General features: G+C 38.7%; 1 protein-coding gene across 5 annotated transcripts in view; it reads right to left on the bottom strand.

Annotated features, from left to right (window-relative positions):
- LOC135212719 (unconventional myosin-IXAa-like) overlaps positions 1-15,813 on the bottom strand; it is a 371,838-nt gene that overhangs the window by 96,128 nt on the left and 259,897 nt on the right. For all 5 annotated transcript variants that reach the window (XM_064246413.1, XM_064246417.1, XM_064246414.1 and 2 more), the window contains one exon: positions 13,884-14,077. In XM_064246413.1, the coding sequence (XP_064102483.1) occupies positions 13,884-14,077 (194 nt within the window). The remainder of the gene's footprint in view (positions 1-13,883; positions 14,078-15,813) is intronic.

Below are 15,813 nucleotides of genomic sequence, written 5' to 3'. Positions count from 1 at the left end.
TGGTAAATGTGCAACTTAGATGGCTCATGGGATGGATTGCGAGATCTGCATCCAAAAAATATGTAAAAACCTAAAGAAGGAAAAAGGATGTAAGTTCGACAAAAAAATGCAAATATATGCACCCTGTAGCCATGAATCATAATCAAATAAATAACCAAACAAGTAATAAAATCCAAAATAAGAAAGAAACAAATAAAGAGAGAAATCAAGAATATCAGGTAAAAGAGAAAAGCAAACCACCAATGAGATATGCAGAGTGTCAGCAAAAAATTTCAAAGCATCAGCTCCGAAATTCTACTCAAGAGATAATAAACTGTATTTATTATGCAAGAGGATATTGCAGAAACGAGAAAATTGCAGATTCAGACACAAAATGAATAATTATGATGAAGGAAGATCAAATATTATGGAAAAGTTGGATTTTTTAATGTCAGAATTTCTGGAAATGAAAAAAAGACAACATACCAGAACAGGAAAGAGACATGGGAAAATCCTTATTACTACCATTATTAAATGAAGAGAAAACACGCAAACCATCATAGTGATGAATGCGCAGGGTTTGTTAGTTAACGCGTAACTCAAAAAGAAAAATAGAGTACTTAGAAGAACTACCCCAAAATGAAAAGAAAATAGATATAATGAATATAAGTGAAACCTGGTATTACCAAGAGACTGGGAATGGATGAATCAATAAAAGGGTTCCAAACTTATAGATCAGATAGAAAAAATAGGAATACAAGGGGGAACCGCAATATATGGGAAAGACAAAAACAAGGAAAAATATATGAGAAATATAGTAACTCAGAATGTGAACTAATAGCGGTAAGTAATTTGAATCTGAAAAATTGATGAACATAGTAATTATAGAGACCCTCCTAATACTAAAGAGTTTGACTTAATAATTGAAAAATTGGATGATATATGTAGAAATCACAAGGACTAGAACTATTCTCCTATCTGGTGACTTCAACTTTCCTTTCGTAGAATGGAAAGAACGAATAGGAGATTTGTGGTTGTACTTATACATATAAAAAAAGAGAGTAATAGTAGTGCAGAAGATAAGAGGCAATTTGAAAATCGATTAGATATGGCTACTGAAGAAACAACATTCAACAAATAAAAATCCCCTGCCAACCAAGAACAAGAGGAAAAATACTTTAGAACCTAGTATTTGTGAACGAGATGAATTATGTTAAAGAAATAATAGTTTATAATGCGAGTATTTCAGACCATAATGTCATAGAATTAACAGTTCATTCCAAGCAGGTGAAAATAGGAGAGAAGCAAGAAATGAAAAAGTGGGAAGGATATGGAAAATACAACTTCTACAGTAAAAATATAAAATGGTCAGAAATTAATGAAGAATTAAACAAAGATTGGGATAACATTTTCGTAAGTGATGACATAAGGGTAAATACAGAGATATTATATAAAATATTGGAGAAAATAGTGGGATAAACTATATACCGAAGAAGAAAAGTAAACATCCATTCATGCATACCAAGAGGACAGAAGGATCTTGTTCCAGAAACTCAGAAAGTGGAAAAAAGGTCTTGCAAAAGAAAAAATGCATGGAAAGTTATAGAACTAAAAAGTAAGATAGAAAATGCAGAACAAAAGATTATACAATCAAAAGAAAATGAAAAACGGGACTTGGAAGAAAAACCCTATTAAATATCAGCAAAACCCCCAAACTATTATACTCATATGCGAAGAAGATGAATAAAAGAAGAATAGAAATAGGCCCTCTGAGAATTGAAGGGAGATTAACGAATGCAAAAAAAGGAAATTTGCAACATACTTGGCAGAAAAAAACGATATAAGAGAGAATTCACCCCTAGAATAGATAATGAAGATAATGATATTGAAGTAAGGGAACAAAATAGTGAATATTTAGCTGACATAGAAATTAATGAAGCTGATATTGTGCAGGCAATTAATGAAATTAAAAAGGAGCTGCTGCAGGGCCCGGCCGGATGGAGTCCCTGCTATTTTGTTAAAGAAAGTAGTTCATTCTATCGCAAAGCCACTTGCAATATTATTAAGACAAGTGTAGATACAGGCAAGATTTATGATGAAGCACAAATTAGCATATCATACACCCCTACTTTCAAAAGTGGATCAAGACTAGAGGCAAGTAATTATAGGCCTGTGAGTCTAACATCACATATATGAAAGTGTATGAAAGGGTAATGAAGAAAAATATTATGAAACATTTAATAAAAAATAATTTGTTTAATATAGGACAACACGGTTTCGTACCCGGGAAAAAGTACACAAACCCAACTGTTAGTCCATCCGTGAGAACATATTCAAGAAAATTATGAAAAGCGGAAATGAAACAGATGTTGGTTTATCTAGACTTTGCAAAAGCTTTTGACAAAGTAGACCATAATATATTAGCAAAGAAAATTAGAAAACACAATATCGTAGATAAAGTAGGAAGATGGTTAAAAGAATTTTTACACAACAGAAAACAGATAGTTATTGCAAACGATGAGAAATCGGATGAAACCAAGGTAATAATCCAGTGTGCCACAAGGTACGGTGCTAGCTGCAATATTGTTTGTTATTATGATTGAAGACATAGACAGTAATGTTAAGGATTCGGTAGTGAGTAGTTTCGCTGATGACACAAGAATAAGTAGAGAAATTACTTGTGATGAAGATAGGAACGCTCTACAAAGAGACCTTAACAAAGTATATGATTGGGCAGAGGTAAATAGGAGGTGGTATTTAACTCTGATAAATTTGAATCAATAAATTATGGAGACAGAGAAGGAAGCTATATGCATATAGGGGACCTAATAATGAGACAATCACAAATAAGGAAGCAGTTAAAGACCTTGGTGTGATGATGAATAGGAACATGTTATGCAATGATCAAATAGCAATTCTGTTGGCAAAATGTAAAGCAAAAATGGGAATGTTGTTACGGCACTTCAAAACAAGAAAAGCTGAACACATGATTATGCTTTATAAAACATATGTTCGTAGTCCACTTGAATATTGCAATATGATATGGTACCCACACTATCAAAAGGATATTGCACAAATAGAGAGTGTACAAAGGTCATTTACAGCTAGAATAGAAGTAGTTAAGGACCTAGACTACTGGGAAAGACTACAATCCTTAAAATTATATAGTCTAGAAAGGAGAAGAGAACGCTACATGATAATTCAGGCATGGAAACAGATAGAAGGAATAACAGAAAATATCATGGAACTAAAAATATCAGAAAGAGCAAGCAGAGGTAGATTAATAGTGCCCAAAACTATACCAGGAAAAATAAGGAAAGCACACAGGACATTAATCCACTACGCACCAGCATCGATAATGCAGCGTCTATTCAATGCGTTGCCAGCTCATCTGAGGAATATATCAGGAGTGAGCGTAGATGTGTTTAAGAATAAGCTCGACAAATATCTAAACTGCATCCCAGACCATCCAAGATTGGAAGATGCAAAATATACCGGAAGATGTACTAGCAACTCTCTGGTAGACATTAGAGGCGCCTCACACTGAGGGACCTGGGGCAACCCGAACGAACTGTAAGGTCTGTAAGGTAAGGTAAGGTCTCTATACTACAAAGATGTATATTTTTTAGTATGATAAATAAATGATGCTACATCTATAGAACGCCTCGCCTTCCCAGCAGAGTTTAGTGATATTAATTATAAAAGAAGCAGCCATGCCTTCTCCTAAAGCGACTGTTGTTGGGAGAGAGGGCATGTCGTAGGGAGATATTTCCGGTCTGACGGAAGCTTAGGGTAAGAGAGGCAAGTCACAAGAGTAGCTAGGCTTCGAGATGGATTTTAGGGACTTCTACAATAAGACCTATTTTCCTTCCCAATTTGCTGGCGTTGTGTTTACCACTTTTCAGGCGATGCTCGAGGCGGTCTTTGGAAGCCCCGTGATTCAGAAACAACCAGTATCGCGCTCAGTCAACTGCAGTCGGTAGTCCAGGACAGATGTCCAGCCGGCCAGCCTCCCAAACTTAGGCCTACCCACGGCGTACTGGTGGACACGAACCCCAGACCTGAACAGAGGTCAGGCCGCATTCTTCTACAACAATACACGGAGTGACTGAATATTGTATCCAGATTCCATGAGTCACGTGCCGTCTCTCTGCCCGCAAGTGTGCAATATCCAAGTGTATGAAAACCAGCTATAACTACTCCAGTGGAGCCATCATTTACCTTTTCTCCAGGCCAGCACGGGCCTTTTTGTAAATAAATAGCTGTAAAGTAACGAGCTGAGTTTTCTGGCGACCTTCCCTCTAAAGGAATTAATAATAACTATCAGTTTACGGTAAGTTAAAGGAATCCGCTCTTGAAATCACTCAATTATTTCCGTTTACGTATCTAGCCTCTCTCAAGGCCAGCTAAATACGTAAAATTGACGAATCTTGCCACGATTGAACCTAGCTTGCTTAAAAAAAGCTTGTAAATCGCGTTATCCGTTGTAAAACGTAAACTAAATTATTTTACAAAAAGTAAATCAAGCACACTTGCAGGGAAAGAAGACACAATGACTCACGGTAAGGTATTCCATTCATTAATATGATTATTCTATAACCAATGTTAGCTTAAGGTACGTTTAAGTATTTTCTGGATGAAGTGTTTAAAAGAGCGTAGGTAGAAATCTTAATATTGTAACGGCCAGAGCGCCAAGCGAATTCTGTTATTTTGTAAATCGCATTGTTGTTGTAAGAGCTCACACAAACACGTGTGCAGATAGATGCCAGAAAGGACCAGATCAAACTAGGAAGTGCTTTGCCAGGGTTTATTGCTGTATTAGAAAGCCTAGCTAGTTAGGAGTGTTTTACTAATATTACGGCAAAAGAAGTGTACAATTCTTTTGTCTGTGATATGTTAGGGTATTCATTTTTAACTTAGTTTTCATTCCAAGTGTTGGTAACCGCTTACCTCTCAGCTTAGTAAGCTTTCGCGTGTGCGCTTTCCCAGCCAACGTTCCGTCTCACAAAGCGGCAGCCATGTTTTTTATCCCTTTAAGAATTATCTAAACAATTTAAGCAAAGTAACGTAAGTCTCGAAGTTTTAACGTAAATAATATCAATCTCGGTACTAGTATCTATCGTCCTGCCAGAGAAATTAACAGAATTTACGCCATTGAATAAGAAAAGTAGAATTTTGTGTTGTAAATTGCCTTCGCATTTACAGAGAATCAGCTGATTCGCCCGCGTGGTCAGCTCGCTCACGTGTTTCACTCGCATCGCTCTCAGTCACTCGCTCGGCTGAGCGAAGTTTCATTTCACTTCGCACTTAACGTAACCTTATTTACAATTGTTTGCTAACATAGTTTTAAAATCCTTACCGTCATTTTTCACTTGTCCTTACGTAAAGTTAACGTAAATCTTAAAAGTAGAGTCACTTGCAAGAATTGTTAACGTAAAACGCGTCTTTGTAAATTCATATTGAAACGCAAATCATTTCATAAGCGCAAGCCACTAACATTAACGTAAAAATCGTTCACACGAGCGCGTTATCATTTTCATAAAACGTTATCCAAAAGCAATTCTTCATTAAAAACGTTAACGTAAGTAACTCATTTAAACGCAAGTTGCGTCATATTAAACTAACATTAGTAGTTCAATTCAAATATAAGGGAGTTCATTCATATATCATTTTCCACCCTCTCCGAGAGAGAGAGAGAGAGAGAGAGAGAGAGAGAGAGAGAGAGAGAGAGAGAGAGAGAGAGAGAACCAGAACACAGTATTCGCGAAGCCAAGAGTACTACATCTTACCATTAATTATAGCATGCAGAATTCACATTATTTTAGTCTCTTGTGTCTTTCATTTACACAGCGTGATACGTACGCGCATGTGTCCATTGCAGTTTGCAAGCATTTATTTATTTCATTTACCGAGTACTTCAGCGAGGGACTGAGCATTTCTAAAATTTCCATTACCTGTCGTTGCCCGAGTGGTCTTTTCCTTTTCGTTATCACAAAAGACTTGCGTATACCGCAAGCACAATTCGCACAGTGTGCCACGCAAATTCATTACTTCCAGACAGGGAAGTCGTTACCAGGTTAGGACTGGCACCACCAGTGCACGTCAGGTCTTACCCTTTCACAGTGCACGTAATTCTTGACACTGTCATCGACACTGCGCTGGCTGAAGTACTCCCACCTTTTACTTTCTCTCCACCATTACACTCTGCCATGAGCCGTGCCATTTCACTTCAGTATATTTAAGTATACTGCATGTAGTGTCCGGGACACACCAGCACGATACCAGTGCTCCCGCCTCCATAAGTGCCATTGCACCTGTACAGGCCGTACAGGTAGCCATTATACCTGCGTGTCCGTCCTTACGGAACGCCCAAGTAAACCTGCGTGTCCGTCCTTACGGAACGCCCTATTCTTTAGTGTGTCCATGTACGAGGATCAGTGATCTTTCGGACCATTCCAAGGGAACGCCTCCCCAAAGTGCCGCAATACCAGCCCTAAGTGCTGTCAAACCTGCGTGTCCGTTCTTACGGAACGCCCAATTCATTAGTGTGTCCGTGTACAAGGGTCAGTGATCCTTCGGAACACTCAACCAGGGAACGCCTCCCCAAAGTGCCGTGCACCTGTATTGGACCTACAGGTAGCCCATTCCAACGTCTCCCAAGTTGGGAACGCCCGTAAGTGTGACGTACGCCACACACTGCATTCGATTTTTTCACCTCATCAGAAGGTGCCATTCACAAAGTGCCACCGAGCACCCAGTCTTTTCAGACTCTTCATTACCACGCCGCAGAACACATTTCCAAGTGAGTGCCACTTTCCACAGTAGGCACTCCCATTCCATTCAGTACCCTTTCCTGGCCATTATTTTCATTTTCATCAGAGCCTCTACTGCAGCCTAAGGGAAATGTCTTCCCCTGATTCCCGCGACTTCTTTGCCAGAGAGCTAGAGAAGCTCGGAGCCCTCATAACTCTGGGCAAGGAGGCCAGTTACACTGGACCAGCACTTGACCAGTGGATAAAGGCGCAGCAGGCTGCCGCGCGCCTGCAAGAAAAGGAAGAAAGAGAAGCAGAGAGAAAGGAAAGAGAAGAAGAGAGAAAGCATGAGCTAGCTCTCCTAGATGACGCAATCTCTCTGCTAGCTTCTAAGCCCCAGACCGTGAGCTGGACTCCCGGTAACCGTTAGGTGGTTGCGGATGGTTCTGCACCACTTGTTGTGTGCGTGGGCATGCTGTTGGATTCCGACCAGTGCCCAAGTCGGTCTCTAACCTTGGGAGGAGAGCTTCCAGGGTGAACTTCTCCAAGGCTACAGTAGCCCTGGCCTGATGAACAGTCCTCCTACGGCCTATCATGGGTGCAAGTCATGGCTGACACCGAAGCCAGGTCTCCCTTATTTCCAGAAAGGCATTGCCTAGGGGTGCCAAATTCCAGACGGACGAAGAAATTCAGTTTGAATGGATTGACGGTAAACCTCTATTCTGTTCCTTCGGTCCGGTTCTGAATGTAAAAATGTCCCTTTCTGGACCAGGTGACCAAGGAACCCACATTGTGCCGCCTGGGCGTAGTTGACCAATTTCATGATGTTTATCAGTGATATTGGGCCGAGATTTACTTAAGCCGTATCTCCCCTGGACGCAGCTCCCACTACCAGATGCATCGGATCCCTGCAGCATGCCTCATAATCAATCATCAGTTTTAGATTCAGAGGCTAGTGCCTCCGATGTCCCAGACATCCCATTTATTTGTGAACCTGGCCCTGACCCAGTGTCAGAGCCCAAAGTTTCTTCCACATCAATCTCAGCCTCTTACCATCTTACCGCCTACCTCCTCCACTTTGGAAGAGGTAAGCCCACCAGTTAACCCCGGGCCTTGTTTCCGAGGGTGATTCAACGGAGGTTTTCCTTAACCTCCCTACCTCAAATCACTGCCAAAGAAGACTCTTCACCTGTGCCAGAGCACACTGCCAGCCTTGGTGACTCCACAGATTCGCAACCTGTGGGGGCATCTCGGCCTTACCGTCCAGTGCCACGGAAGAGGTTCTGGAACACGTTCTGCCGAGACTGTGGCCGCAAGGGTCACATGTCTGCCAATTACGGAGGGTGCGCAAAATCACAATATTCCTGCCATCGCAATGGCGTTACTAATCCTTCTTCACTAGGACCCCCAGCTAAGGGCCCTATAACCGTCGCAACCCCTCCAAGCAAAGCCATTATCCGCCAAGCCACGTCAGAGCCTACGACGACTCTGGCGCTCAAATCTCCCTGATACGAAGATCGAATCCCCCGAGGGGCTAACGTCGATAGACGTCACTTAATAACAATTGAAGGCATCAACCATATCAAGCTGATCCTTCCGACCGTACAATTGAGGGTCACCAGACCTAGTTTCTCCAAAGTATGTACTCTTGCAGTTGCAAGCTACATTCCAGAGGTTACGACCCTCCTCCTAGGGCAAGACATGAAGTCTCCCTTGCTTATTCCAAAAAGCCGGAGGGGTCCTAACCCCACGTCAAATCACTCCAAAGCAAGGATTCATCGAAATTCTACTTCCTCCAGGAAGTACTCCACCAACAGTCTCCCCCGTTACCAAGGAGGGAAGATTGATCATTCACAGTTCCGTTGCAAAACCTGCAACGTAATAAGGCACTCCACGAATTGGCCTAGGTGCCCTAGCCGACTACCAGCAGCGGACAATGTCCATTTTCCACAAGGCTTAGCCTTCCAAAAGAGACAGGAGCCTCTGTCTCCCATTTCCAAGGGCACGCTGAGAGGTATTGCACCTCCGGTACCCGCCACGGTCCAGTCGACCTCAACTCTCTGCCAGTGCCACTTGGCAGCACTGAGCAGTGCCAAGCTCCGTCCAGCCTGGACGTAGAGCCACCACAGAACTTGACTTCTGCGCCTGGCCCCGAGCTAGCGCCGGCGCCTAACCTTATCAAGGGGCCTCCTACAGGAGATCCTCCAACAGGCATGGAGCTTACCGCAGCCCATGGCCAATCCAAAGTCCGTGAGTCTTCTTCACCCTCACCACTGTCGCCCGAGGATGAACCTCCAGCAGACCTAACCTTCATACCTCCTCTGGAAAACCAGGAAACTGCCCGACCAGGAGTCAGCCTGGAGTTTTTCCTCCCCTTACGACGGCTGTCGCAGCAGCCGGAGTGAGGGCCTCCAACCCTGCAGTAGTTTCCACTCTACGACGGTTGCTGCAGATACCGAAGTAGGGTGTTCTCCTGCAATCCCTCAGGCTACCACTGCCGCTGCTCCTGCCGGCGCTTTGGCTGGCCTTCCCCAGAGTCGGTGCCTCCGTCTACTCCTAGGACTGATATAGCCAGGTCCTGGAGGAATAAGAAGAAGAAGAAGAAGGGACGTAGCAAATCATTAACCTACTAACAAAAGAGCCACATGCTCTCCTTGACACCTGTGCCCGAGGTACAGTGTCGCATTCAATTGCAGAGTGATCCTGGCACCTACTCAGAGAAGGTAGCCAGCCTGATCTCTGCCAGTAGCACTAACCCTCTAACCCCTAGCCATTGTAATACTAACCCTCACTTAAATGTAATTACCTCATTGCATTTCCATCCTGGTCAACTAACCACTCATCATCCCCACGCGTCATTACCTCTCATGTATTTTAACGATTCTGTCGCTGAACTGTAGTTGTGCGTACCACACTCTGGAATGATTGCGTCTTCATTTAACTATAATGAGTAGGTTAGGCTAATGATTTAGTACCAGGGCATTAGGTTAGTAGCAAGTAGAATTTTCAAGTAACCTTATCTAGGGGTAGAGTAGACTGTCGTCACAGACAACCCGTAGTTATTACTTAGGCTAGATTACATCACTACACGAAGTTAGTACACTTAGCATCTTTGCCTATAAGTTAGGTAGGCCATTGTAGTCAGCCGTATTGCTGCTCAAAAAACTTCAAGTTAGAGTAGGAGAACTGGAGTTAGAGTAGGAGAACTGGGTAGGCGAGGCGATCAACTTATTTAAGCCAAGACCTTCACGCCCGAAAGGGAGTGAATGCCTTCTTAACAGGGGGAGCTGCTACGTCTATAGAACGCCTCGCCTTCCCAGCAGAGTTTAGTGATATTAATTATAAAAGAAGCAGCCATGCCTTCTCCTAAAGCGACTGTTGTTGGGAGAGAGGGCATGTCGTAGGGAGATATTTCCGGTCTGACGGAAGCTTAGGGTAAGAGAGGCAAGTCACAAGAGTAGCTAGGCTTCGAGATGGATTTTAGGGACTTCTACAATAAGACCTATTTTCCTTCCCAATTTGCTGGCGTTGTGTTTACCACTTTTCAGGCGATGCTCGAGGCGGTCTTTGGAAGCCCCGTGATTCAGAAACAACTAGTATTGCGCTCAGTCAACTGCAGTCGGTAGTCCAGGACAGATGTCCAGCCGGCCAGCCTCCCAAACTTAGGCCTACCCACGGCGTACTGGTGGACACGAACCCCAGACCTGAACAGAGGTCAGGCCGCATTCTTCTACAACGATACACGGAGTGACTGAATATTGCATCCAGATTCCATGAGTCACGTGCCGTCTCTCTGCCCGCAAGTGTGCAATATCCAAGTGTATGAAAACCAGCTATAACTACTCCAGTGGAGCCATCATTTACCTTTTCTCCAGGCCAGCACGGGCCTTTTTTGTAATAAATAGCTGTAAAGTAACGAGCTGAGTTTTTCTGGCGACCTTACCTCTAAAGGAATTAATAATAACTATCAGTTTACGGTAAGTTAAAGGAATCCCCTCTTGAAATCCCTCAATTATTTCCGTTTACGTATCTAGCCTCTCTCAAGGCCAGCTAAATACGTAAAAATGATTTACTATTTTCAAATATTAATATTAATTTATACAGCAATAATATCAATTCATCAAAGAAAATACCATAGTGAATTAGTAAGATTTTAGCTTATATTTAAAAAATTATGGAAGAATGAAGGAAATCCCAGTCTTCTTGAAGTAACTTCCAGTAACCTTTTTCGAGATCCAGGTACTAAAACTGTCAGCTATATATCAAGTTCTGTGACAGCCCGGAGGGGGGAGAGCTGCAGTGTTGCAATCACGTGGTCCTGACATTTCCCCCCCCCCTCCTCTCTCTCTCTCTCTCTCTCTCTCTCTCTCTCTCTCTCTCTCTCTCTCTCTCTCTCTCTCTCTCTCATTTACTGAGACTCAAGATTTTTTATGTACTTGTACTATTTGTTTTTAATACTTTCAAAATAATAATAATAATAATAAAATAATAATAATAATAATTATAATAACTGTAATTACAAAATTCATATGTGATAGTATTTTAAAGAAATACAATACATACTATCTATCCATGTCATTTTTTAATTAAGGTTAACTCTCTCTCTCTCTCTCTCTCTCTCTCTCTCTCTCTCTCTCTCTCTCTTTTGCCACACAAGATAATAATGTGTCATACATAGTGGTAACTCCCTCCCTCCCTCTCTCTTTCGCTGGAAGCGTTATAAGCAGAGAGAGACAAACACTCTCTCTCTCTCCTCTCCTCTCTCTCTCTCTCTCTCTCTCTCTCTCTCTCTCTCTCTCTCTCTCTCTCTCCACAAGATACTTGTCATACATTTGGTGTTTCTAATTTCTGCCTTTTATCTCTCCCTTCTCGCTTCTCAGCAACAAAAGAATTTTGATAACAGGAACAAACATAATTGGTACAGTCCTCTCCTTTCTCTCTTCTCATGGAGAAATAGATGCATTTATGGGAGGGGGAAAAAAGGTTGGGAAAAAAGTTGGCCAACAGTACGTTCCATTTCAATCTATTGAAACCTAAGGAGTTATTTCTCTCCTCCCTCTCTCCTCATCTCTCTCTCTCTCGGTCATTCGTCCTCACATCGTCTCTCCTCTCTCTTCCGCTCACTCTCTCTCTCCTTCTTCGTCTCCTCTCTCTCTCTTTATTTTTTAATGAAAAATATACAGTTAAATTTGTTGAATAACAGTGTTGCACACCTGAAAAAAAAAGTAAAATTTAGTTGATAATTTTAGAGATGCTGGGCCCTAAGAAAAATTGCAAATTAAGTAGTAGCAAATTTTCCCTGGTGGACAATGTTTTCAAGAACGTTCGTTTCCCGGCTTAAAAAACGACGATTTTTTCCGGGTTATGAGCGTCGTTCTTAAAGAACGGAACCCCCCGTCGTAACCCGGGGGACCGTCTTGTGTATATATATGATATGTATTATATATATAATATATATATATATATAGATATATATACTATATATATAATATATATATATATATATATATAATATCATATATTTATATTAATATAATATATATATATATATATTATATTATATATTATTATAAGATATATATAGATTATATATATATATTAGATATTATATATAGTATATATAATATAATATTATATACATTTTATCTATATTATAAATATCTACTTTATATTATATTAATATATCTATATATATATATAATAGATATATATAATATTAGATATATATAATACTATATATATATATATAAATTATTACAAACACAAACCCAACAAAACAAAATAATAACATATATAATTATAATATTATATTATTTATTTATATAAGAAATAAATTAATATTATATATATCTATAGATATCAATATAGTATATATATATATATATATATATAAATATAAATATATATATATATTATATAATATATAAATATATATATAATATAATAAAATATAATATATATATATATATATAATTAATATATAATTATATATATATAAATATATTCATATAGATATAAATAATAAATATAATATATATATATATATAAATATTATATATATATTATATATTAAATTATAATAAATAATATAAATAATATATATATATATAATATATAACTACAAGAATAAAGATATATAAATTATTATATATACATATATAAAGATATATATTATACAATAAATAATAAAACATATAAAATTATTTATACTATAAATATATTAAATATATAAAAGATAAATATATAATATATATAAAAATGTATATTAAACAACACACTATACTAAGGCATACATAATTAAGATTATATATATTATATGATATATAACACACACACTTAGTACATATACATACAATAATTATATATATATATTATATTATATATATATATATATATATAATATACTATATTAACCATTATACATAATTACATATACAGGCGAGTCCCGCGTTAACCCCCGTTCCGGGGGTTCCGTTGATTGAGAGCGGTTGTAAGCCAAAAATCGTCATAAGCCGGAACATCGTCAAAAATCCTAAGAAAACCTGACTTTTAATGCTTTGGGTGCATTGAAAACTATGTAAACTGCATTCTTATGGCATTTTTCATAAAAAAACCTTCAAATATTGATTATTTTGCATTTTTGGTGTCATATTTTCATCTGTCAGATGAGCGTTGTAGACGTCGTAACCCTGGAACATGCGTCGTAACCTTGGAAATAATGTTTGATGAATATAATTGAAAAGCGTCGTAACCTCGGAACATCGTAAGCCGAGACCGTCGTAACCCGGGGACTGCCTGTATACACATAAATACACATATATACATACAAGGATGAGACATGTCAATATAGTCCACAGGAGAAAAGAGAGAATAAAAGACTCTAGTAGCTTGATAATTCTGCCTTCCACAAGGCCTCTTCAAAAGCTTTTGAAGAGGCCTGGTGGAAGGCGAAATTATTGAGCTACTAGAGTCTTTTATTCTCTCTTTTCTCCTGTGGACTATATTGACACACACACACACACACACACACATATATATATATAAATAACTTTTAAGATCATAAACTTTGACTAAAATTTGTATGTGAAAATAGTAACATATAAATATTAATCAAACAAAAAAGGCAACCTTGGAATGAGATAAGTTTCTCACCTATGCACTTAAATCCAGAATTAATAAAGAAACTAGTAAAAGGTTTATCACACGCAGTACAGACTTCCTTCTTCAGTAAGGTACTCTGCTTAAGTGTATGTGGAGTTTTACTTAGTATCTTTTTCAACTCTGCTTCTCCACCAGTGACTCCCAGAGGCATCGATGACGTCCCTGGTACACCAGAAGGCTCCATGCTAAAACATCAAAAAGATTAAGAGAAAACAAATTATTAACATATATGAAGATCAAGTACTACTGAAATTATTTATCAATTGCAATACACATCATCAAAATGTTTTATTATAAAGGATATGAGATATGAGTCTGAAATTTAGACAGCAGATTCCAGATTCAAGTTAACAAACTGTGTTATGTTACTAGAAGCAAGAGATATTTCTACAAGACAAACTAACTCATGAGACATGATTTTCGTCAAACATAAAATAATTCAGTAATTCGTGAACTTATAAGAAACCTTATTCTTCATTCAAGTCTTACATTATCCAAGATGGTCACTGAATTGTTATTACTAAAAAAAGAACTATGGTAATTAAATAAATCACCATGAGACCAACTAAAATAGAACTCATATAAAATCCAGGCCTTAGTAAAAGCTCAGTCAGAAATATATTTCCATTACAGGCAGTCAATGGTTATCGGCGGGGCTTCCGTTATCTGCTGGTAAGCAAAAACCGCCATTAACCGAAACTCTGCAATTTATGGCACTTAGAGCACCGATGTCTGGTTGATGGCACCGATAACCGGTTCATGGCATCTCTGTTAGGTATGTTGTGGTGCCATAACTATATCATCAGTGCCTTGTGGCGCCAATAACTGGAACTTGGTGCGTTAGGGAGCCATAAATTGCCGGTTTTAGTCCCATAAAACCGGATCGCCATTAACCAAGTCCACCAATAACCGGGGACTGCCTTTATGTATTATTATTCAGAGGATGAACCCTATTCATATAGAACAAGCCCACAGGGGCCACCTTCTTGAAATTCAAACTTTCAAAGAATATGGTGTTCATTAGAAATAAGCACTGCAGGTAGTATTCACGTTCTGATAATTCATCTTACGATAATTCGATTTTATGATGGGGTTAGCAATAAATACTGGTACGAAAATATTTTGTAAATACGTATTTTCATATTTCACTACGGTCGCAGGCAGCAGTGTGCAATCAAGTAGCGAGAGAGGCCAAATTACAGTTGCCTATCTTCTTTACCTCCATATCTTTATGCCATTTTCTAAGTTGAATAAGTTCAAGAGAATGATGAACATATGTATTGTTTTACCGTTATACCTGTTTCATAAATGTGTACAGCCATGAACAACCGGACAAGAAACAATATTTTTTGCCAAGTACAACCGAATCTGATAACAACATCTGTTTTGCTTGTATTTCAACCATCATACGATAGTACACAATTACCGTAATTATGTTATAAATTATGTTATGTAGAATAAAAATGCTATATTTTATATAATAAATTTACTTGCTATGAGATTGTCAAAGCAGTATACTGGTAAATTTAAACTGCAAGTTGTAGCTGTAGCTGATACAGTAATATTGAGGTGCTAATAACTATTATCGTGCATCGGCAACACGGATAAAACTCCCAATCTTTATGTGAGTTCAAACAACCGTAGATAAAACTGAGAGAAAATTATTTTAATCAAAACTACTAGGCATAAAAGAGCATATTTTACTGTTGTTTTCACATCGATAAAAGATATATAAAGTAAAGCTTGTATTACGAAAATAATAAATGGAATCAGTGGATTTTTACTCAATCTATTAAAGAAAAAAATAATTTAGTTCACAATGAGACATAATAAGGCATAATAAAGTCAAATTTCGACTTAAAAACATGTATAACGAAAAATTACTTTGTTCCATATACTATAATTAAAGTATCTACATATT

This window comes from Macrobrachium nipponense, chromosome 41 (genome assembly GCF_015104395.2).
Source record: "Macrobrachium nipponense isolate FS-2020 chromosome 41, ASM1510439v2, whole genome shotgun sequence".
Taxonomy (NCBI): domain Eukaryota; kingdom Metazoa; phylum Arthropoda; class Malacostraca; order Decapoda; family Palaemonidae; genus Macrobrachium; species Macrobrachium nipponense.
The sequence above is the reverse complement of the archived record's forward strand: the minus strand, read 5'-3'. Positions and strand labels throughout refer to the sequence as shown.